This window comes from Lipotes vexillifer, unplaced genomic scaffold (assembly GCF_000442215.2).
Source record: "Lipotes vexillifer unplaced genomic scaffold, Lipotes_vexillifer_v1.1 scaffold1562, whole genome shotgun sequence".
NCBI classification, from domain to species: Eukaryota; Metazoa; Chordata; class Mammalia; order Artiodactyla; family Lipotidae; genus Lipotes; species Lipotes vexillifer.
Window position 1 is genome coordinate 1,432,495 of NW_006771471.1, and position 25,514 is coordinate 1,458,008.

Here is a 25,514-nt window from a genome sequence, read left to right on the forward strand (position 1 = left end):
GCACTGTTTATTTCAGAAATTACTTTAGAAGGCCGTATACAACAAATACATCAGATACTCGGTTGAAAGGTAAGAACATGTATTTTAGTCATAAAAGGGCACAGAAGCAGCAGGAGGTGGAAAAAGTTAGTCCAGCAAGCTAACAGAGAGGATGCTGACACCCCCCGGGAAGCAGGTCTTAGGAAAGGGCTGAGTAACATCTGTGGTGTCTCTGGGATGGCTCACAATGCACTAAATGTGCAACCCACTGGCATCCAACCATTCAGACCCTGACCTGGTGATGGGTGCCGATCAAAAGTGTTTTACTATCCTCCCCAACCACAGCAGTAGAAGCAGCTATTAAGATAGAGGCTGGCAGCTTGGTCTTAGGGTGCAGAATACTCAGCCAAAGAAGAGAGCAGAGGTGCATCAAAATAAGAATAAACATGCATCCAGGGAAACAAAAACCTGAATGAAACAAACTAGAAAACAGTCTGTCGAAATGACAACTGAAGTCTGACAGAACGAGTCCTTGAAGCAACCCAAACACTGAAATCTTGATTAATCAGAATACTCAGGGAAACAGCCTTATTTTGGAAGCTCCCAAATTAATTGAGGGTAAGGTTAAAAACAAACAAAAATAGGTTTATTTCACTACTATTAACAGGACTTTACATTCCCATTCCTTGCCTCACAATTCACAGAGCAGGGGGCACAGGTTGAGTTTTTTTCCAGTGCCTGACATCTTCTTTGGCCTTGGGCCTGAGAATTAACCACTGCACAGAACTCCAGATATGGAAACGGCTGGAGACGGGCTAACTATCTTAGAAGCTGGAGCTTCATTTTACTAAAAGTTTGGAATAAGACTGCTTGCATTTTTAAAAAATTCTTTCTGTAATTTGCCTCTTGCTTCCAAAAGGGACTTGTAAAAAATTCTGGTTCCCCGAGATTTCCTTTTGCTAAATTCTGGTTAATCCAGGTGCCTGTATGGACATGAAATGTGTTTTATGATGGCTTGTGTCTAAAAGAACATTACTGACCCCTAGAACAACATTCCCAAAGCCCAGTGGTGGTTGTCCAGAGCCATCCACCCTTTTAGATGATGTTCACAATCGCTGTTGGCTTTTTTTTGGCCATTTTGGGCCTTATGTTGCCTTTCCGGGTAAATCCTAGAGGCTCCCCTTTCTTTGCTGGTCTGCAGAGTTCTCTTGCGGACTCGGCCTGTTCGTGCATGGACTTATTAGCAGCCTGCATGCTGGCTCTGTCATCCTTGGCTTTTTTCAGGTAGCTCCTTCCCTTTGGATGGAAATGGGTCTTGAGATCAGGGTGGTTACACACAGAATGTGGGTGCCCTCGGCTTCTACAAATGGTTGGGGGGGAGGAGGGAGATGAGCAGAAAGAAAGATTTCTTTAAATCCTTAAAAGAATAAAAACTACTCATGGAACAAGCACTCCTGCATGCTAAGGTGGCAATAATGCTGCCAGTAAAACAAATAATATATATTGATATTTTTCTTCCAAAAATTTCTCTGGCCTTCATGAAGTGATCTCATGATACTAAATTCCCAGGGAGATATTGCTAGTCTTATTTACCAGTGATAAAAACTGAGGTATAGAAAACTTAAATGACTATCCAGGGTAATACATACAGTGGTCTATGGAGAAGATGGGACCAGAACCCATATCTCTTGACTCTTTAAGTGACTTCTAGGGGATTCAAACAAATCTGTAGTACAGCTATCATAAAGTATATGATTCACAGTATAAATTTATATATATATATAAATTAGTGTGCACACTACATTAATAGTGCTATAGAGATATTACGACTACAGTTTAGCACAATAAGAGAAAGTTATATTATACAATATTTTAAAAAGACTCCTGCAGTACTATCATACTGCCGTATACTCACAGACTATTAGCAGAGTTAAAAGTCACATCCACATTTTAGAAAGTTAGGTACACAAGCAGGTAAATTTTCTCCTGAAACTCTCAAATCCATTCATATTATAGATATCATATAAAGTGCCACAGGAACACATATTATGCAAATAATATCAAATAGCCTAAGTATAAAAAGATATACATACAGGCATTTGGATTTCCTATTTGAGGAGATATCTGTAAGCTGAAGGAAAACAAATAAGACAAAACATTACTTCACTTAAAGGTTGGATTCGGTTTTTAAAATCCTCATTGCTTAGATTTTTAAGAAACTGTATTCCCATTAAAGAAGCCAGTAACTGGTATCGGGATCACTGCCCATGGCACCATCCATCACCGCGGAGAACAAGAACGTTTCATGCTCAGCTCTGCTTACTCAGGAAGCCTCTGTGGCTCCCTGTTCTGAGATTTCCAAGAAGCCAGTATCAGCAGATCTCAAAAATTTCAAAAAGTTAAACAGCCCCTCAAGAGAACAACACTGGCAGAAACATGTTTTTAAAAATTGGAATGATGTGCCATTATTTCTTGACTGATTCAGGCTGTATTTGCAGCTAATTTACTACAGCTATGTCTGGTCACAGTGTATCAACTACGGGGAAAATTGGCATAAAATGTTTATTGCCTAAAATACATCATTTCTAAAACGAGAGCATACGAAGACCAACTCCACAAATGTCCTGAGGCCATCTATCTTTGAGGTTATTTTCCACTCTCAATAAAATATCTGCATGCACTTTTGTGGCTGGGCTCAGAATATCATTTGCAGAATAAATGATAATTATCATTTTGTGTTCCACATGTCACCAGACACTTTATAGGCAAGTGTATTTATAGCGTATTCCCAACCTCCCTCATGCAGCCTTTACTGAAAGAAGTGGCGTCACATCCGCAAGCAGACTGACAGAAGAAGAGGACGACAAAGAGAATGTGGAGAAAGGGCCATCCTGGCGCAGCGTGGCCAAGACATGCATCTCCCTGCTATACTCAAATCACCCGAAAAACCAAGCTCAGCATAACAGGATCTTCCTCCAGGTCCTCTGTGTGAAGCTTAAGCTTTAGTCAGGAGCAAATAAGAAAGCAGCTTTCTTCAGCAGACTTCTGAGGGTCACATGCCTAAGAAGGAAAGATGGGACTCCTGCCTTCTGCCTTGGGACACAACTGAAAGTCAGCGTTATTGCTGACCCTGTCCACGCTGGCTGGGTTTGGCATGAGAGTAGTAAATGTGAACAGAAAAAGGCACATTCCTTGCATGAGGGTCATGAGGTCTTGCAATATACAAAGAAGGGGGAACAGATGGCTCCGGCAAACACCAGACTGGTAGTTTCCGGGAACCCCAAAGGCATCAGCATTTCTACACTCTTTCTCCCAGTCCGCCTGCCCCCACTCCCCATCAGCTGGGCTCCTTGAATGGGTTTTAGTGTGTATATAAACTCTCAAAACTTACAGGGTTTTCCTTCTTTTAAATACTTTCCCACTTAAAAAAAAATTATTATTATTGAGGCATGACAAAATACATTCAACTTTATGTATGTATGCAAGCATATAGTGTAATGATGTATTGCATATGGGTACATAATTCCAATGCATATGGGTACATAATTCCCTTTGGAATTTTATGCAGAAGTTGTGTGTGTGTGTGCTTCTCTCACGGGGAAAAGGCCAACAGTGATCTGCTAGATTATGAGGCTTGGGGTGGAGGTGGGGCCGATATCACAGGCACCAAAGAATTTCATGTGCTCTCCTTCCTGTGAACAGAAGAGGCCTCCACAGCCTCAGGCAGATGGAAATGCTCTTCCCACTTAGCCCAACTACCTACCTCCATTTTCTCCTGGTCCAGCTACTTTGTCTTCTTTTTATTTAGGGAGAGGAGGGTATGAAGATGGGGATCAAGAGAGTCCTTGGTCAAGGTTTCAGGTTGAAAAAATATAAATAACCTTGCACTGAGAGCCAATTTAAGTACTTCTAAAAGACAAATATGGTGTATCAGGTTATTATAGATTTTGGGAAACTGGACACCTAGCCCTCCTCCAACTTCCCCTCTGTATATACTCAATTTTTGAGGCCAAAACCTTGGACTCATTTTTGACTCCTCACTTTCCCTCACCAGCTAAATCTAATCCTTCAGCAAGGCCAACTGGTCTTGTCAATTTTCCTCCAAGAACATATCCGATACCCTTCACCTCTCTCTACTCAGTTCTACCCAAGCTGCCATCCCCCCTCATCTGCCACAACAGAAGAGCTTTCTAACTTGTCGCTCATTCTTGCACCCCTCCAGTCAACTCCCCACAGAGCAGCAGAGTGATTTTGCTAAAACACAGATCACCTCCTACTTAAAACCTTCCAATGGCTTCCCCGTGTGCAATGGAACATATGCAAACTACTTATATGACCAAGAAGCCCCAGCCTGATCTGGATCCTTCCTACATCTCTGACTTATCACCCACCACTCAAACATGCCAAGCTTGTTCCCTCCTAAGGCAGCTGCATTTCCTATTCCTTTGCCTAGAATATTCCACTTCCAAATTCTCACAGAGCTGTGTCCTTGTTATTCAGGTCACAGTGCAAATGTTGCCTCTTCAGCAAGGCTTTTTTTGAAAGCTTTTTGCTAAAGCTAAAGTGGCCATCTCAAACACATCATCTTACTTTTTTCTTTATAGTAGGATCTTCACTATACGAAATTATCTTCATTATCTGTTTGCTTATTGTGTGCCCCTCCTCCCTGAGACCAGGGACCTCATCGATCTCATTCACAGCAGTTTCCTCAGCACCCAGTAAGCACTGCATCCCCAGTAAATATGTTAAATGAATTACTGCTAGTCCTAATATAGCAACCTGCAGGAAATAAATGCAATGCTTAAAATAAGATTATCCAAGCTATTTCATGACCTTCCATTTGAGCAGTTCTGTGAGTGATTTTGGCAGATGAGATATTAGGTCACTTTGTGTCTAATTCGACAGCATGTTTCTGAGCATACAGACAAATTACCTGAGTAAGCATATTACATTTTTAGAAACCAGCCAGGTGAAAAAGAACATAAATGCTCAAGAGGATTAAGGGAAAGATACATATGCTGAAACATTATTTCAGAAGAGGCACTAAATAGGAGGGGGAAGGAAATTCTTCTAGAGCACAAAAGAATCTTAAAGCTAGAAGACATCTTAGAAAGAAGCAATTTAACACATCAATCTAGAAATGTCACTACTCTCTGGAGGTGGTAATGAGAAAAAGAGGGAAGAGGAGAGAGGGAGGGAACTGGGGGCTGGAAAAGAAGGGAGATGACAAGGCCACACTGTTTCTGTACAGCAGCCTTGTTGGAGACGGCAAGAGCCAGCCAGGCTCCTGACAGCATTCCCCACTGTTCTGGAGGAGGGACCGGAGGTGGGGGGAGTCAGTCAGAAAGTTCTGCTCCATCCTGGGGTGCACCGCGGCAAGGAGCTCTCCTGGGTGGGGCTGAGGCTCCAGAAACCTAGGCTTCTTGGTGCCCTGCACCTTCATTCAGCTGGGCCAAATAGGTTACTAAAGATAAGATTCAAAGGTTTTCCTGCTAAAAGAATCCAAGTTCTTCCACGTATCCATAACCACAGATACCAGAGAGGCCAGACTGAGTAGTCTAATTACATCAGAGACGTGGTGAATGTATTTTATTATGATGAAACAGACTAAGTAAAAAGGTAAAATGGTCTTAGGGTTTGTAGACTGTCTCATAACTTGGTACACTATGGTCCAAAGTAGAGTTTAGAGGACTATACATGAAAACAGGGGAAACCACATCTGCTCGTACTTTCAGAAATCAAACATCTCATTCTTGGTCTTCTCAGGGCAATGTGTTCTCCCTCCAAAAGTCAGCTCACCTCACTACAGCCTGATCATGCCCTACTCACAGACAGCTCTCACTTCTAAATTCCCTGCTACAATCATAACTGCACTTTATTTGATCTGAATTAGTCAACTCTTCCTTATGTAGATCAAATCTGAAGAAGGCAGATGATGTCAGGTTTTGGGACATAAAGAACAAAAACAAATATTTATTAATTAAATGTCCTACCATATTTGTTTGTACATATATATATATATATATATAATGTGTGTGTATGTATATACACATACTTATGTGTGCGTGTGTATATATATATATGTGTACACACACACACACATAATTTTATATCTACACATCTGACTAGAAGAGCTGAGATGCTGTTCAACTTTTGATTACATGATACAGCAGGATGAGAAGTAATGACTGGCCATGTCTTTTAAAAGGTGTTCAGTTTCCAAGCTGGAAAAGTAAAGTCAGCAGAAGAAGTGAGCACAGAAATATAAATAAAGGCGAGAACTAATGGGCTTCCTTTCTTTCTCATTGCCTTCCATTATTTTCTCTGAGACCTTCTTAGCTCTGGGTTACTAATAATTTATACATTTCTTAGTTCTGGGTTACTAATAAGACTAAATACTGAAAATATCATGGCTACATTTTAATTTTAGAATTCCTAACCACCAATGTCAGGTGATGATCATAGAATTTAAGAGGCCAAAAGCCCTTATACAGCATCTAGTCCAACTGCTTCATTTTATCGAAGAATGATAGGCCCAGGAAGACAAACTGTCTCATCGAGTCAGAAGCAGGGTGGGAATGATCTAGAAGCCAGGCCCTCTCACCTCACATCTGGGCTCGGTGACCTCATGCCACAACCCTCCCCTGAGAGATGGCAAGGTGGAAGGAGGAGGCAGGAAAGGGCTCAGAGTGTCCCTCCAGCCGAGACTGCACTCTTGCATTTCCCAAGGAGGTGACAGGGGAATCGAGGAGGGGAATAAACGTTCCTTCTCAGGAGACCACAGACACCCGCCTGGAAAATAATAAATACGTCAGGTAGCTGAAACTGCTTTGATGACAGTTACTGAAACCTCACAAACATGACACATTTACTTCCTTCCAGTCTACTATGTTCCTGACTGGGAAGTTCCAGCACTTGCCCAACTGTACGGCTCGAAGGCTGAGGGAACGTTACTACAGTAGGCACTGTGTAAGAGTCTTCATTTCTTTCATTCCTCCATGTCTCTGTTCTTTCCTGCTGTCTGTCTCCCTCCGGTCTTCCTTCTTTTATCCACATGCCTTTCATTTCATTCCTTCTTCGATTATTTAATCATGTATCCTGTTAATCTTGGCTTCCAGACTGCTCAACCTAAACTTTTCAATCAACCAATAGCAACCTTACTAACCTTTTGGTTAGCATAAATGTTTCCTATTTTTCTTTTCCTCATATATATAGTCCATTTGGCGGTTAGTAAAAGAATCATCTTTAAATCTTCTGGGAAGGTGGTAAGCATAAATAAAATTCAATGGATAATGAACATGTTATAAATAAACCACTATAGGTTTTCAAAAATCCATTCTTTGGCTTTGTTGTTTATACCACCAAGGAAATTGTATAGAGGGCAAATATGGCCATCCACCTCCGACACCTACAACATGGTTATTTGTAAACACCCCACCCTCTGAAGAGACCAGGTAATCTTGATCAACCCACTTATGAGGGCCTTCCCTGGTGGCGCAATGGTTGAGAATCCACCTGCCAATGCAGGGGACAGGGGTTCAATCCACGTCCAGGAGGATCCCATATGCCGTGGAGCAACTAAGCCCGTGTGCACCACAACTGCTGAGCCCACGTGCTACAACTAGTGAAGCCCGCGCACCTAGAGCCCATGCTCTGCAACGAGAAGCCACCGCAACGAGAAGCCCGTGCACCACAACAAAGAGTAGCCCCCGCTCGCCACAACTAGAGAAAGCCCTCGCGCAGCACCGAAGACCCAATGCAGCCAAAAAAAAAAAGCCACTTAATGAGAGTCTGGACCTTCATCCACATTCAGGCTTCTCATTTGGGCTCTAGGCTTTTCTTAAGTCCCTGAAACCATATGTAAAAAATGTATGCAAAAATGTATTATAGCATATCACCTGTGAATTTTTCTTAGCCTTTTTGAAAATCTACTTAAAGAATGTTTCACCTATACAGACTACCAAATAGTGTTTTCCTTCCTATTAAAGAAAAAATGTGGTTAAATTTTGCTAACTAAGAAGCATGAAAGTTTTCAGAAGATTCCTTGAAGAGCTCCAAAACAGGATAATAACTTCCAATATACAGGGGAGGGACAGATGATTTCTTTGTATACTTCAAACTGTCATTCTACAATATAAAAATATTTCTACCAACTCAGCTTGGTGTGGAGCTGGAGAGTGAAGAAATGGAGACCGTGCATCCAGGATGTTGTTTACTTCCAAGTGTCTTGAACTCACCTGTATCACTTCCCCGACACAGGCATGGCCAGGGCAGTGCTTTCAAATGATGTCTAGAAAATTCCTGCAAATCATTCCCCAGTTCCCGTTTCTTCTGTCCTTGACCCCACCTGGTATATCACAGCCCTCACACCTGGTGCGGGGCCTGCATGACTCACCACGTGCTCACTGGTGTCCCGGCGGGAGCCAGCGGCCTGCTGGCTGTGATAGTACTCCAACTGCTTTTCCGCCAGTTCTACCCGGTGCAGCAGGTTCTCAATAAAGTCCTGGAGCCGAGCTTTCCCTTGAACCTCCTTCTCAGCGGCTGCTTCCAGGAAATGGTTGAATGTAACCACTTCTCTGCAAGGCAAAAACATCAGAACACAAAATGGAGAAGCGAGACAGGAATCCATTCATTCAATACATATTTACTGAGTGCCTGCTAGGTGTCAGGTACTGCCCTAGGCAGTATGGCCACAGCATGATAAAAGAGATAAAATTACATTTTAAGTGATACATTTAGAGGCTACATTTTAGTAGAAGAAGATAGTCACTATAAAATATACAAATAAACATATGTCATATGGTGATAAGTGCTAAGGAGAAACAGGGCAAGGGGACGGCGAATGATGGAGGAAGGGAAGGAGTAAGTGAAACTATAGAAAGCAAAGTCAGGACAACCTTTTGGATGGGGCAGCATTTGAACAGACACCAGGAAGCAAGGAACAGCCATGCAGACAGCTGGGAAGAGCAAGCCAGGTGCTCGGTGGGAATGTGCAGAATGGCCTGAGGTACAGCAAGGAGGCCTGCAAGAACAAAGCAGAGTGGGGAGGGAAGGACAGCCAGAGCAGGGAGCCAGGCGGGGCCTCACAGGTCAGTGTGCCAGATTTTATTATGAGATGGGAAACCACTGGCCACTTTTGAGAAAAGTTCTGACTTACATTTTAAAAGTCTGGCTATTGGGGAAAAGACTACAGGGAAGGAAGTATGGAAGCAAGAGGCCACACTGGGCACCAAAGCATATAAAATGAGTCACCATGTCCAACAGTATATATATATATATATATATATATATATATACACACACACACACACACACACACACACACACACACACACACAACACACACACATATATATATATATTTTTTTTTTGCGGTATGCGGGCCTCTCACTGTTGTGGCCTCTCCCGTTGCGGAGCACAGGCTCCGGATGCACAGGTTCAGCGGCCATGGCTCATGGGCCTAGCTGCACCGCGGCATGTGGGATCTTCCCGGACCGGGGCACGAACCCACGTCCCCTTCGTCGGCAGGCGGACTCTCAACCACTGCGCCACCAGGGAAGCCCCAATAGTATATTTTTGAGCTAAGAATGAAACAGTCCAAGAACTGCCATCTTGAGGTAGATCCAAGGTCTGTTGGGGAAGCTACTTTAGCTGACATAGGAGAAGCAATGTTCAGGTTGCCCTTCCCTAAAAACTTGAGCAAAATACCTTTACCTGCATAATTCATTGTGATTCAGAAATCCAGAAAAATTTTAATAACTATATTACTATTTTATATCTTTTTATTTCTAATGCAAGTATGAAAATAATACTTTACTGAATTATAACTAAATAAGTTCTTTATAAAAAATTCAAACACATTACAATAGAATGAAGAAAATATCACCTGAAACCCCATTCTCCTAAGACCACCACTGTTTACATTTTGGTAACCATCCTCACAAACATCTCTACAAATACACACACACACACACACACACACACACACACACTCACACACGTCAGTACTACCAGTAGGTATACAGTATCACAATTCTCTCATTTGATTTGCCTCACTTAAGAAGAAATCATGAAGATCTTTTTGGCCATCCCCTTTGTATGTTTTGTCACACTCACTGGAGCTACTGATTTCCATAATTTCACTACCTGTTGGATATAGTATTTCCTTTATGTGTCTTTGAACTCGCAGCCTTCAGAGAGCGGTCCCTCATGTTTCTGGCCATGTTCTACTCACGCAGAGCCAAGATTCTAAGGACTCTGATCACTGTTCCCCTAAACTTCATTCATTTTAGATTTAAAAATCTAAATGTTTTCTTAAATCTAACCTCATGCAGTTGTTCTAGAGAGTTCATTAAATTCATTGCCTTCTCTGAATCTTCTCAACCTCCACTTGATTTTTATTTTCTGCTAAGCTCCATAATTTCTTGAGAGTAGAACTTCAGGGATGTTCAGCTCAGGAAGTCATAGTTTCAAAGAAGGTCTTTGCAAAACAGTTGGTGGTGGCTTCCAGATCCTTTATTCTGTACAACTGGTCAGGGAGCCACTTTTACAATTAGTCATGACTTTTCTCTCATAAATATATCACATCACACTTGGCCATACTGAAACTTTTCTGACACTTCCTACAGAGTCAAACGTCTCTGTAAAATGTTATATTATATATTTATAAAATTATATATTTATAAAAACAGAAAAGAGACTGGTTCTAACAATGATTCACTCCAAAAATTGCTCATCATACCAGTCCCCTTTTTTCTAGTTTCCTATCCAGATCAAACATAAACCCAGAGCCCATAATAATTCCATTATCTTTCAGGAGCTAAGAAGTAGTCACATATAGGAAATAAGAGTCCTTTTGGAAAGTTCTCTTTCATCATTAAGTTTCAAGTTTATTTCCAGATGTTTCCGTATGAGCCCTGAATAGAAGATGTGCACTTTCCAAGCTGTTCAAGCCATGGACACAAGCCAGTTTTCAAGCTCTGCCGTCATTTGGCTCTGACCTGCCTCCTAGGTAAGTCACAAACCCCAACCAGCAGCAAAACAGTGGAGGGTCCATCCAGGTGCCACATCCAGCCTTGTCATGGTTCCTAGTTACAACTGAGAACCTTTGAATGGAATATCTTCACACAGCTCAAAAGCACCACCGAAAACAAAGCCCAGGAAATGGCTGCTCCTTCCTCTTTCCAATATCAAGGCTTCAATTCATTTGGAGTCAAGTGATGTTTAGTGGTGATGTTTGGTGATGTTTAGGATAACTGACTCATAAACCAGTCTCCAAATTGGTACTTACAGGGGAAACAACCAAAAAGCCACAACCCTCTCGCCCACCAAAACCAAAAACATAGCAAAAAGAGCCAGTGTATTTTTTCAATTCATTTTGGTTTATAATATTTACTATATTTATCTCATTACAGAAATAGTTCATGTTTATTATGGGAAATACAAAAAGTGACCTATGGAAGATCTAACTGAGCAGGGACTGAATCAGCTTTTTGTTCTTTGCTGTAAGCCCATCACTCAGTACAATACATGACATATAATATTCAATAAATATTTGTTGTAGTCAATGTTTAAAAAGGACAGGGAAGAAACAAAAAATGACCCATAATCCTACCACCCAGAGGTAACTACTGTGAACACTCTGGTGTATTTTTTCTAGTCTTTTTTTTTCTTTGTGCATATTTACTATTCTTGAGCTCTCAGGCTGTTACAGTTTAGAATATAAGACAGCAATATTTGACAGCTTAATCCCACAGAATTAACATCTCAAAAGCAAGAAAACAAATCTGAATGCAGCTTATGATTGTGGCTGCATTTTTAAATCATGTGATGTTTTATTACCGGTTCCATATAAAATTTTTTAAAACATTAACGCCACTAGTTGATTGTGGAGTGTTATGTCATGTTGTAAAAATGAAGCATCTTTTTCTAACCTCCCTCATTCAATTATCTTGTCCCCTAAAGCTAAGAAGTTAATACCCTTTTTTTCCAAACAACCTGGAATCAATGCTAACATAATTTCAGTTTATGGATGTTTCACATCAATTAAGAAAAAAAAAAAAAAAAAAAAAAAATAAAACAATGCTAACATAATTTCAGTTTATGGATGTTTCACATCAATTAAAAAAAAAAAAAAAAAAAAAGACAGTTAAAACAGTGATGATTTAATTTTAAAAGAGAAGTTACACGAGACAAGGGCTGGAGAAGTTCATACTGAGATTGTGTTTGGTTATCTGTATTAGGTAAAAACAGGAACAGAAACTAGTGATTAATTGTGGAATACCACATGTACACAACTTCAAATCCCCCTTTCACATCCTGTTCAGTCTGGATTAACAATATCCAGAAACACGTCTTATTTTCCCAAGGAATCTTGTGAATTTCCTGAATGAAAAAAGAAAGAGATTTAACTACTTTGCATTTGTACTTTCTTTAATAATTATACTCCAAGCAGTAAAATATCCATTCAAAGTGCAAGACAGACCAATGGATTTCAATGGAGGGGAGAAGGAAATGTTTGTTCACTGATGTGGTTTCAGATTCCACATTGCAGTTAACCTTTGAGAAACTACCAATTGTCAAGCTCTGGCATAATATCAAAGCAGAATATCCACTATTCTCTCAAAAGGCTATTAACGTACCTCTCCATTTTCCTACTACATATCTGTGTGAGACTGGATTTCCTTCATCTACTTCAACCAAAACAACAAATTTGCAACACATTAAAGGCAGAACTAAGTTTCAGCTGCCTCCTATTAAATAAGCCAGGCATTAAAAGTATTTGCAAAACTTTGAAAATAATACCACCCTTTTCACTAAATTGTTTTTGGGAAAATTGTTCTTTTTCACAAAAATATGTTAACAAGTAATGGATTTAAATATCATTATTTATATATGCATTAGTGTCTTTTTTACTTTCTAAATTTTAATTTTTAGTACAGTAAATATTGATAGATAAAACCCATACCAGAGAAAAGCTTCTTGGGGTCCTCAGACTTTTTTAAGAGTGTAAGGGGAAGCGAGGCCAAAAAGTTTGAGAACTGCTGCCATGCCATGTACAGGGTGATCCTAAACCTCAGAACTCTGGTAAGGGTGGACGACGTGGGCTAGAACTCTAGTACAATGCAGCCACAATCCATACATTTATTTACTCCATTATTCAGGAACTCAACAAACATCTACTGAATGCTACAAGGTACTGGGCTTAGTGCGAGGGCATTCATGAACTGGTGGCTGTCCTCGTGAAGCTTACTGTCTAACTAGGGGTCAGCCAACTTTTTCTGTAAAGGGCCAGAGAGTAAATATTTTAGGCTCTGCAGTCCGTATGGTCTCCGTTGCAACTACTCAAGTCTGCCTAGCACAAAAGAGTCACAGAGGCTGTGTAACAATAAAACTTAATTTATGGACACTGAAATTTGAATTTCATATAATTTTCATATATCATGAATTATTATTTCTCTTTTGAATTTTTTTCAAGCATTTAGAAATATAAAAACTATTCTTAGCACGGGGCTCCACAAAAACAGGTGGCAGGCTGGATCTGGTTGTCTTGCATAGACCCCTCACATAGTGGGGGAAGCAGACATTAAAAGAAACAAATACTGAAATAAATACAAAATTACAAAGCTGGGCTGAATGTGACTAAGAAAAAGAATAACACATGCTATCAGACAGCAGAGTAAAAGACCTGTGTGGTTTTATTTAAAGTTCTCAGCCCTAACTCAGAATTCAGTGTAAAGCTGGCAGGCCAGATGAGAAGATAACGGCAAATGTGAAATTCAATCCAGGTGTGGGTGCAGACCAGCTCTGGGGAAATTAACTAACTGATTCTAGGCTGCTTCCAGCCCTATCTTTGAATTCTTTTTTTTTTTTTTTTAAAAGGTTAAAAATGGCTGAAATCAAGGTTTTAAGCTTCAGTGGAAAATATGCTTATTTAAAGGAATATCTGATACTAAAGGAAAAGATACCAGAATACCACTATAGTGTAAGAAACTGGCCTGAAGTTCGTTATCATGCTGAATGATTTGCAGACCCAGAAATCTTTCAGTATCCTGAGATTCACAGGCATTCAGAAACAAACACAGTAGAAGGAAGCACTGAGTGAAAAAGCCCCTTCAGTACAATCAAAGTTTTATTGAGAAAAAAATATTTGTTCACTCATGCACTCATTTATTTACAGGATGGTTATAAGGTCTAAAACATAGATAATATTTTATTTTTTACAGATTGAACCCATTCACTTCCTTCTTCTGAGGTGGGTTAAAGATGGGTTAATTTCAAAAAAAAAATCAAAGATATACTATCATGTGAACAACACACTCTAGAAGCAGGTGTAGAGATAGAGGGAAATGCACGTTAATGCACCGTGGTGTTCATTGCAATTTTATGTTGGCATTGAACTATGCATTGCTTTTGTTTGTTTGTTTGTTTTAAATATTTACTTATTTATTTATTTTGGCTGCGAAGGGTTTTAGTTGCGGCACGCTGGATCTTCGTTGCAACATGTGGGATCTTTAGTTGCGTCATGTGGACTTCTTAGTTGCAGCATGCAGACTCCCAGCTGCAGCATGCAGGATCTAGTTCCCCGACCGGGGATGGAACCCGGGCCCCCTGCATTGGGAGCACAGAGTCCTACCCACTGGACCACTACATCAGGGAAGTCCCAAACTATGCATTGTTAATGAGGGACGACACACTGATCATATCACTCACTGCAGTCTACTACCCACAAACCATTTATCATGTCTACCTCCCTACATTTCCACCTTTCGTGGCCATCCTTTAGCCTTACAATCCCCTTGGGTCTCATCACTGCACATCACCTCCTTTCTGCTCCAGCATCAGTGAACTCCACTTAACCTACAAGCCAGATGCTTTCTTCTGCAGATGCTGTTCCCTCCACCAGTGCCCCTTCCCAAGCCCCCACTCTAATGATCCCTCTAACCTGAGGGCTCCACTCGCCTAGATGTGGGCTGGGTGACCTGCTGTATTCTCCCGCAGACTATGCAACCTACCACAGCACACACTACAGGGACTCGTCGTGCCACTGACGCCGTCAATCACAAAATCAGTGAGTTCAGGGCCCTGGCCTGCTCCTACACTGTGATTCCCACAGCACCTAATGTTGAGCCCAGCACACAACAGAGACTCCACAAATTTCTGCTGAATGCATGAAATGTCTAACTACATCTCTAGTCAAAAATCTTTAGCTGATTAAAAGATACTTAGGTTTCCTTGTCTCTTTTTCCAGACAAGTATTGGAGCATAAAACCAGTAAGTAACCTACAACACAGGTACTTGCTGCAGAAATGGAGGTGGGATCTAAAATTGATGCCTCTCTCCTGTTCTTTTTTTTTTTTTTTTTTAAATATCCAGCGCTGTTTTTTGTTTTTTTTTTAGATGTTGGGGGTAGGAGTTTTAGTAATTTATTTATTCATTTTTGCCGTGTTGGGTCTTCGTTTCAGAGGGAGGGCTTTCTCTAGTTGTGGCAAGCGGGGGCCACTCTTCATCGCGGTGCGCGGGCCTCTCTTGTTGCAGAGCACAAGCTCCAGACGCGCAGGCTCAGTAGTTGTGGCTCACGGGCCTAGTTGCTCCGCGGCATATGGGATCTTCCCAGACCAGGGCTCGAACCCATGTCCCCTGCATTAGCAGGCAGATTCTCAACCACTGCACCACCAGGGAAGCCCTCTCTCTCCTGTTCTTAAACAACACCTTTAACAGCTTCTTATCCCAAGGGCAAAGTTCTACCAAGTTATTTAAATTTCATCTTGCATTACTGATTTATGAACCTCTTCAGAGGTATATGAAACAGTAAAAATACCCCTGGCTAAAAATAGCCTAGCTACTGATCACAGAACACCTCAGACCAACTATAATGTCAGCCACGAGGCAAATCATAAAGCTGGAGCCAACCACCTCCAAGCACTGGAAGCCAGGCTGCACACTCAGAGCTCGGGGTCAGCTCCTGTATCCCTGGCGGGGCCCACAGGGTGGAATCCACACCTGCCCCACATCGGGAGCCATGTCACATTTCTACTCTTGTCAGCCCTTTGCCTCATCTCTCTTTTTTCACTTCCTGGAACACACCAAAAAGTGTAATATATGGTTCTAATTAAGAACTTAAAAAATAACTCTAAGGAGAAAGTCAAATTATTCTTATAAATAGATCAAAACCACATTCTAAGCCCCTCAGTCCAGACAGAAAGGGTAGTTTGGGGAGGGAGGGACAGATATGAGAGAGACAAATAGAAATTTTTGGGGGGAGGTCTCCAAATTTTACCAGATGCCATCTCTAAGAGGGAATATTTGACATCCAGTTTTTCCTACATTGGTTTATAAGTCTGCATGGAACACAGCCTGGATATAGAGGCCCCATTTACATAAATGCAGTAAAATGTGGAGCAAACAGACACCTCCCTGTCCCACTGAACTCTACATCTGACATGATTTTTCTCGGCCTGCTTCCTTAGCTATGCATCAGTCTGGAGACCACGCTGTCCACGCACTGCTTTAGCTGATCAAAACTGGGAAAGACGTAATTAAGTGGCAAGAGGGTTTAGTTGTGCAAAGCAAGTTACCAAGTCAAACTTGTCCTTCAGAGGACAGCATTCTACAGCCAGCTTTGGACAGAAACCTAAATGGACATTCCTGGTTCAAGCCACCCCTCGATGTCTCTTTTAACATACCGCTAATGATGTTTAATGTCTAATTTATCTGCTGGTCTACTCCTGTCATGAAAGCAGGAACTGGACTCATTTGGTTATCACTGTATGACCAGAACCTAGAACAGTACCTGGCACTCAGCAAGCACTCAGTAAAGATTTGTCTTCTGGCTGACACCAGGCTAGGAACAAGTCAAATGATGAAGGAAGAAGGGAAAGATTCTATCTGTCATAGCTCACAAGGGAGCAGGATGGAAATTAGAGATGGAATTACAAAGAGGTCCCTCACTGCCATCAAAGGCTGGTAGTGGCACATACTCTACCCTGAGTGGGAACAGACATCCAGAGCATCAAGTTAAAAGCCGTTGTTGGAAGTTACAAGTCCTGGGTTGGTGTTCCAGAAGCTTAATATCGCAACTATACTGATGATGCCACCATTTCCCCATTTCCCAACACCTTTGATGCCACCTGACATTGTCTTTAATCTCATCAGAAAAATAAATGATGTCACCATGGCAGCCCTCTCAACACAGCAGAGAAGCAAGCCATTCCAAAATGGGCCAGATTTGGTATTACCTAAGTCTTGATACTCTGGGCAAATATTGTATTTTCAAAAGTCTGGCTGAAGCATAGTGAATTAATGGAAAAAGCACTCAGCAGAGAGATAGGGAACTTGGGTTCCTGTTTCAGCTTTGCTACTAAATTTTTGTCCTTGTCATTCTACTGTTCTGGGCTTTATTTTCCAAATCTGTAAAATGAAGGTGGATACCTTCCAGAACTAAAATTACACAGTCCCCTCAGGGTTCGTTTACAACAGTCACCTCTCTGATGTCCTTCAATGTCACTGTCCTCCAGCTACCAATGCAAATCCCGCCTTTCCTCCTCACTCCTTCAGTTTGGCCTCACCACATGGGAAAATGCGTTCTCTAATGTTCATCAGCTTGAAACTGTGGCTTGTATGTAAGCACTTTTTCAAACTACCCTGAGTTTGAACATGGGTATGTTTTATTCTTCCTGTGTAGCGTGTAAGTTCCTTAGGGAAGAAGACCAAGAACTTCATGTCCCCCAAACACACCTAGCACAGTGCTGGGCACATCACAGGTGCTCAGTCAGGGCCTTCCAACCTTACCAACAGATGAGTGTGCAAGTAAATTTAGGATTACTGCTATTACACTGATGTTCTCCAAAGCCCAGCTCACCAACTCAGCCAGGAATCAGCTACAATCTGTCCTTTCTTGTTAAGGGATACCTTACTGCAAGGTTGGCTGGGACTGATTTACCTGATCATGGGCAGTGCTACCCTACAAGCTCTGAATACTCCTGAACAAGTAAATACAGTACCTGTTTCCATAGGACTTTTAAAGTTGCACAAACTTTGTGAAGACAATGTGCAGTTTATTTCTTGAATTTGCACTCCAGAAACAGACACCTCTCTGTGGAGGTGCAATGAGACTCAGGACAAAAGTACAAAACACTGCCAATTCAAACAGTCTCCTCTGTTACACAGCATATATATGACTTCTGTAATCCGAGTTGATTCAGCCTATACATGGCCTCAAGGCAGAATCAGCCCTCAAGTCTTTTTTTTTTTTTTTCAGTATGAAAGAAAGAATTTTAAAGTTATGGGGAAAATCCATAAGCAAGAGAGCCTCATGTGAATGTCAAATACTAGGTGTTTGCTTTTTTTTAAACCAAATCTACTATCTGTGTCTTAAAGGGTCCCCAGAGTTTAAGTCAATTACAAATGGGACTGTAACAACCCACTTCTTCTTGCAAATGGGCCTTGAGAGCTCGTTTGGAGGGGTTTAACAGAAGAGCACAACTCCTGGTATGTTCGTTGGCCAAGCAGGTCTTCCATATATGAAAGGTCATCTCTTTGGTGGAAGGCTTAGCACTGCGAGGGAGTGGTGGAAGGAAGGAGCGTGGCCCAGCCAGGCAGATGTAGTCAAATCACCCTGGTTTCAGTAGTGTGACAGATGGGCAGCTGGCTTGCTCTGCTCCCCATTTTGGGGTGGGGGATTTAGACACTGTAGCCACTGAGGCTGTTGGCCACAGTTGCTCTCTCAGACCAAGAGCTCCACTGTCCTTGCTGGAAAGAAGACTCTTTCAGTTCTATTTTATGTACAGAAAGAGTGATTATTTGAGGCTTGAATACAGAAATTAATGGCACAGGCCAAATGAAGGCTTAACAAAATGAAGACTTTGTTTATTTTATGTTTAAAAGTTTAAGGCAGTTTCACTGAATTTTCATTTAAGGTGTTTTTTTTAAATGTCATTGCTTTGCTTTCCCCTGGTAGTTCAAAAATGTCATACTAAAAATCAACGAATAATTTACCCGCAGGTATACACCTAAAAACATGAATGAAGATATATGTACAAGGACGTTAACTGAGACATTATTCTTAACATCAGGAAAAATGGAACAAAACCATGTATTCATCAATAACAAACTGATTAGAATAGTATGTGTCATGATTCCACTTGGGAAAACACAGTAACTCTGTATGTGCATAAAAGGTACGTATGATTGTATGGACACAGGAAAGGTCTAGAAGGACAGTCACTGAACTAAACAGTGGCTGTCTCCAGAGGATGGGGTGGGGGATGTTTGGTGAGGAGGGAGGACTTTTCACACATACAATTTTATCCTGTTAAATTTTTTTTTTTACAAGTATATTTAGTTTTTTAATTGGTCCTCAGGTAACAGCACTGGATTAACCATATATAACATATTATCACTATGGATTCATGCATGGCCCACTTTTACTAAAGTTAGTTAACCAGTTATTTTTAATAATAAAGCACCCTTGGGGCTTCCCTGGTGGCGCAGTGGTTGAGAGTCCGCCTGCCGATGCAGGGGACGCGGGTTCATGCCCCAGTCCAGGAAGATCCCACGTGCTGTGGAGCGGCTGGGCCCGTGAGCCATGGCCGCTGAGCCTGCGGGGCTGAAGCCTGTGCTCCGCAATGGGAGAGGCCACAACAGTGAGAGGCCCGCGTACCGCAAAATAAATAAATAAATAAATAAATAAATAAATAAATAAATAAATAAATAAATAAATAAATAAATAAATAAATAAATAAATAAATAAATAAATAAATAAATAAATAAATAAATAAATAAATAAAAATAATAATAATAAAGCACCCTTGGGGCTTCCCTGGTGGCGCAGTGGTTGAGAGTCCGCCTGCCGATGCAGGGGACGCGGGTTCATGCCCCAGTCCAGGAAGATCCCACGTGCTGTGGAGCGGCTGGGCCCGTGAGCCATGGCCGCTGAGCCTGCGGGTCTGAAGCCTGTGCTCCGCAATGGGAGAGGCCACAACAGTGAGAGGCCCGCGTACCGCAAAATAAATAAATAAATAAAAATAATAATAATAAAGCACCCTTGAACACACCACCCAAAATAAAAGGTAGATCCTTGACAATAACCTAGATCTAACCATATGCTTCTCCCTACCGTCACATTGTTCTCCCATACTCCAGGCAACCACCACCCCAAACCCCATGTCCATTATTACCTGTGTACTTAATAAATAAAACATGACAAACAAGTAAATGCACACAATTAATTTGGTTGCCTTTTAAATTCAGTGCTCGTCAATCAAATAGAAATATCACTAATTTAATTCTAGGCTTTTCTCTGCACATAGAGCAACCCCATGTGCCATTTTTTCAGTGGTGCAGTGTTAGTCACCCTGGGTGCTACAGCAGGTCAAGGCACTAGCTTCCCACCAGGAAACATCAAGAACCAAGAGAGGAACATTTTTCGATGGAGATCATCCCCCTAGGAGCAAAGTATCAATAAATCAATGGCTGATTCAAAGCTTTTCTCTGACATGTGCCTCGAAAGCTGCTTTGGTGTCTGAGGTGGGAAGGCCAGCACTGGACCTCGGGCCATCCAGCGAGTCCAGCGAGATGATTTTAAAATCATCTAGTTGAGCAGAGCAGGCTTTCCCTCTAGGTAGGCAGTAAGCATTTAGTAATAGCAAGTGATGATCTCTTTAATATATAGAGTTTCTCAGCCTCTTACCAAGTAGAGAAGCTTTAATTTACTACATTTTAAGAGACAACACAAAATAGAAGAGTGCCACAGGGCAAAGAAAGCATGAAATTAAGACAATCTGTATAACAGAACTCAACTTATTTGAAAACCTGCCTTTTAGGCTGTTTCAGTCAATCAATTTTTACGTCCTTTGGTTCTGTGAATTCTGAGCCTCCATTTAAAATTAAATCCAACATTAAGCGTTTGGAAAATAACACTGCATTGTTACATATACTTTTCTAGTTTGGGTTGAATCCATACTCATTGATAAGGAAATGCTTTTCCAAGTATGATAATTTTTAAAGTAATAGCTTCTCTGATCGCCTATAACTTGTAAAAAACCCGTGTCAACTCTTTGCAAGCAGGCATGACTTAGTCTAGTATTTTACAAAAAGAAAATTCTCAAACTTAAATCAGAAGAGTATGGAAATCTCAGAAGCTTCCTCTGGGTGTCCTAATGTCTGCTTCTTCAAAATAAAAATTATAATGAACAGATTCTCCACTACTGACATGTAATTAATAGGGACAGGTAATCCAAAATGGCAAAGAAGCCAAAATTATTTATATTTAGAGTATACTTGAATAAGACAGCCTCTCATGTTCTTGATTTTATCGCCTGGAGACCGTCAGTGAGACGGAAAGGGTCCCCTAGCACTCCTTTTCTGCCTTCCCTCTCAGCTCCCTCCGCCAGGCCAGGAAAGGGTCCCATGAACAAACTGCACTAAAAAAAATTGCACTAAAATCTATCTAAAAAAATTATTTGTAGTGGTTTACAGTTTCCAAGGTGAGAAGGAATTCGATATTTCGACTTTCATGTTGCTGAGCTGGAGACCACAGTGGAGAGGGTAAATAGTATTAAAAGCCTTATGCCTCCTACATTCAACTATATCAATGGGAGATGTAGCCAAGGTACCTGCAAGTGATTAAAACCAAACCTTGCTTAACATTCGAGTGTAACTTGTGAAGGGGTGGGAAGGGCCTAAAGCAACGGGGTTAGCATCCTGTTTCAACGCCACTTACTCTTCTTTCCTGAGAAGCTCCTCTTCGGATTCCATCAGGCGTTGCCTCAGCGCTGCGATCATCTCCACGGCCACATCCACCTGTCTATTCAGGGCCCGCTCTCGTCTCTGCACTTCCTGCTTTTTCTGAGTCAGCTGCACAAAAGCTGCCCGAACTTCCAACAGTTCAGCCGTTTTCTGGGCCAGCTCTTTGGTGAGTTTATCGATTCTCTTCTCAATGGTCCTGTCCACGGCCTCGACCATCCGATTGAATTTTTCTCTGACATGTGCCTCGAAAGCTGCTTTGGTGTCTGAGGTGGGAAGGCCAGGACTGGACCTCGGGCCATCCAGCGAGTCTGCCCGTAGGTCTACTGTCGTGTAGGTCTGCACATAGGACACAGGCCTCTCTGCTACCACCTCGAATGGCTTCCTGTCCTTGCCGTGTTCATGCGAAATGCTACACAAGTTAACGTAGCTCGGTTTCTGCTTCACTATGTTGCCACAGCTCTGCAATTTTCCCTGTTTCAGGGGTTCTGAGGAACTGACTAGGTCTGTGTCTTTGAGGGACGGAAAGAGGCTGCATTTTGTCAAGAGGGTTCTTTCTTGGTAGCTGTGACTGAATTCCAGATGGGCCCTCAATGAGGACAGGCTTCTAAATCTGGTATGGTCCCCACACCTCGGGCAGCGGAATGGCAGGCACACAGCGACATTCTCAAAGGACTCCTGCCAGGGGTATCTGCTTTCCTCAAAAGCCTTCTGTTGCATTACTCTCAAAGTCCTGGGCAGGGGAGAATAAAACAGGTAATTGGCACGTCTGTTTAAAAAATGCTACTGAAATGATTGTCGCTGATCATCTCCATGAGGACAGAGGCTTTTAAATTCCAAATGACTTTTGCATTTAATATCTTATTACTAAAATTAAAAACCTACAATCCATGGGCCAAATCCAGCCACATTCCACTCATTTGCATATTGTCTACTGCTGCTTTTGCACTAAACGATAGAACTTGGCCTTTATAGACAAAGTTTGCCAACGCCTGCTTAGGATAAAAAAGGTGGGTAACATTCCCTTTCCACAGATGAGAAGACTGGAGCAAGGAGGTAAAGTAATTAATCCAAGGTCAAATGGACAGTGTCAGATTCCAACGTGGAATTCAAGTTTCCTGCCCTCCTGAATTTAGTACAGTAAATGCAAAAAAGTGTCCTATTTTACTGATGACACTGATAAGCATGAATACAAAAAAAATGAGAAAAACTCACATGAATTGCCAAAACAGGTCCTAAGACAGCAAGCTCAGCAATCTTTCCTCAAGTATAGGAAAGGTTATCACTCAAACTAGGTGCAGTGGCATTAAGCACACAATCAGCTGAAAAATTTTCAACCTGAGATTTTTGCCCTTAATTTTGTTTTTAAATTATTGCCATGATGGTTTAAATCAAAGTGTTATCATAATAATGATGCCCCCCCAATACTCCAGATTTACTGAAATCTGGAAACCCAATATGTCAAATACTATTGGACGTTAAGTGGGGCCATGGACAAGATTTTATTAAAACAGAGTGTCCTGGATGGATTTGTCTTGTCTCTGTTTTAACACGAAAACCTCTAGGATGGCCAAAGTTTGAACCGGTGGGTATCAGCATAACTCTTTTAATAACGGGAAGTTCTTATTTCCTTGCAGACATTTATTATCTTAGCCCTAGCAACAGATGACTGCTAGCAACCCGATTCCACAAGCGGCGCATATCTATTCCCTCCAGGAAGGGTTTCTTCTTAAATGTAACAAGCGCTGGGCCCCAAACAGAGGTCTAGACTGAGAAGTGTTGTTCCTAGGCCCCTCAGCCTCTTCAGAAGTAGAGGCGCCAATGGTACCCACACAGCTAGGCAAAGCTTCCAGGTTAATAAGCCTCTGGCCCCCAAAGAGGGGACCCTCTTCCTGTGCTACACCGGGCTGTTGGACCACGGTTTTCTGGAGATAGGATGCCAACCCTGGCCGGAAAGTCAGGCCAGAGGTGAAGAAGGGGAACTCGGGATTCTAGGGGGCAAGGGAAAGGGGTGGAATCCCTGCATGGGGAAATGGGTAATCACGCACTCCGGGAGTACGCAAGGTTTCAATGGCCCAGAGGAAGCTCCAGTTCACAGGGTGGGCGGACAAGCCCTAACTTCGTCTGCCTAAGCAGGGCAGGCTGGAAATGACTGTGCCTCGGGGGTCCCGGCTCTCCCCGCCCCTGCCCCGCAGCGTGCCAGCCCGCCGGTGCCAGAGTGGATACATGCGCACACGAGTTCCCGCAGGCGGGGGCCGAGAAGCCCAACTCCCCGCCGTGGTACGGGGACGGGACCTACTGCCTAGCCCGGACGGCCCCCTCTGCCGCGCCCCCTGGGCCGGGCCGCGGGCGCAGATGCCCACTTACCCGACTTGTTGCTGCCCCTGCAGCTGCTGCTGCCGCCGCCGCCGCGACGCTTCTGCTGCTGCGGGTGCGAAGCGGTTTTCAGCAGAGCCGTAAATCAGGCTGAGCTGGTCCGCTCCCACCTCCCGCGCACCCCCGCTCCGGGACTAGCGGCGTCCAGGGCGGAGCGTGGCGCGGGCCAGCGGGGGCGGCGTGCGCGGTCGCCGGGGTCCCGCGCGCTGAGAGAGCTTATGCCCTGGGGGTCCCGGACTGCCGTGGTCTCGCAGGGGACACCCCTGCTCTGCTCAGCTGCCGAGAGCACCGTCCGCCCTCCCCCAGCCGTGGAGCGGGATCGGGCTCAGGATTCCACTGACATCACCGGGAGCGGTGCTGGGATCGCTCCCCTGGAGAGGAAGAAGGAAAGCGTGCCAGCCTCGGAATCGCTGCGCTTTCCGCAGGCCCTGGCAGGGTTTTTTCGCACTTTACAGTTATTGGGGAGCGGGAGAGTTTGCATCAGGATGAAGCACGGCTGGGCATCTTCTTTGAAAATCTGCCAGCAGGAAGATCCGGGTGTATATGTGAGGACCTCTTCATCCTAACGTCCCCAAATAACTAACCTAGAGAGTCTACCCTAACCTTCCTGGCAAGTGTCCTCCTGCTAAGTTAACCGGCAGAACTAAATCTAGAAAAGTACAGGGTTGTGAATAAAGAAACGAGACCCGCACCATTCGCACCCCCATCTCTGAGGGGCATCCTCCCCCCCAGCAAAAGTGAAGATTTATCATCCTAAAGGGAGGTTTCTCTCCTTCTAAAGGACACTGATGAGTCAGCTTTTTTTTTTTTTAAACCTCTTGGAATATTCCTAGTCTAACTGTTGAAATGTGAAACCAGAATAAAAGTTACCATTGGATTTTCTTGTCAAAAGGAGAGGTTTTGTTCATCTGCGGACACTTACTCTAATGAATCTTCTTGACTCCGTAGGGTGTCTCTCCTCAGAACTTACTCATTTCAACCTTGATTTTATTTTAACTGTAAATATCTCAGTAATTGTCTTACTTTTGTTTGTTTGTTTTTTGGTTTCTTTTGTTTTGCAAATGAATCATCACATCAATGTAATTAAGAGTCCAAACTCTGGAGTTAGGCTTGACTCAAATCCTAGTTCTAGAATTGAAATGTATTTTACAATATATTAAATATGGTGATTACATTAACCAAAAATTGACCTTAGAAGAACTGAACAGGGACCCTCTCAGATGTGAATACGCTCCTGAGAAGGGAACCCAGATCAGTTCCTATACCTTCTCCATGTCTGCAACATGCATGTGTGTGCAGAGTCCCCTGGGTTGCAGAGCTCATAAGTGGCCTGAAGATCAGAGGCAGTCCTTTGGAATCAGACAAATCATTTCACACACCGAGTGTCAGGTAATTATGAAAATCCAGGGAGGTTA

General features: G+C 42.5%; 1 protein-coding gene across 1 annotated transcript; it reads right to left on the bottom strand.

Annotated features, from left to right (window-relative positions):
- Positions 1-1,074: 1,074 nt before the first annotated feature.
- Positions 1,075-24,206, bottom strand: ZNF365 (zinc finger protein 365). The gene is made up of 5 exons (XM_007446806.1): positions 24,091-24,206; positions 21,701-22,456; positions 8,375-8,555; positions 2,073-2,110; positions 1,075-1,339 (listed from the first exon to the last, which is right to left on the bottom strand). The coding sequence occupies exons 2-5, from the start codon at positions 22,441-22,443 to the stop codon at positions 1,075-1,077; spliced, it is 1,227 nt and encodes a 408-aa protein (XP_007446868.1). The 5' UTR covers positions 22,444-22,456; positions 24,091-24,206.
- Positions 24,207-25,514: the final 1,308 nt, after the last annotated feature.

Bases quoted from the DNA above. Each gene is read 5' to 3' on its own strand.
- ZNF365 (XM_007446806.1), bottom strand. From the start codon at position 22,443: ATGCAACAGAAGGCTTTTGAGGAAAGCAGATACCCCTGGCAGGAGTCC. The intron at 8,556-21,700 runs GTAAGTGGCGTT...TTTGCCTTGCAG, and splicing joins GAGCTTCTCAGGAAAGAAGA to AGAAGTGGTTACATTCAACC. The intron at 1,340-2,072 runs GTATGTATATCT...AACCATTTGTAG, and splicing joins AATAGGAAATCCAAATGCCT to AAGCCGAGGGCACCCACATT.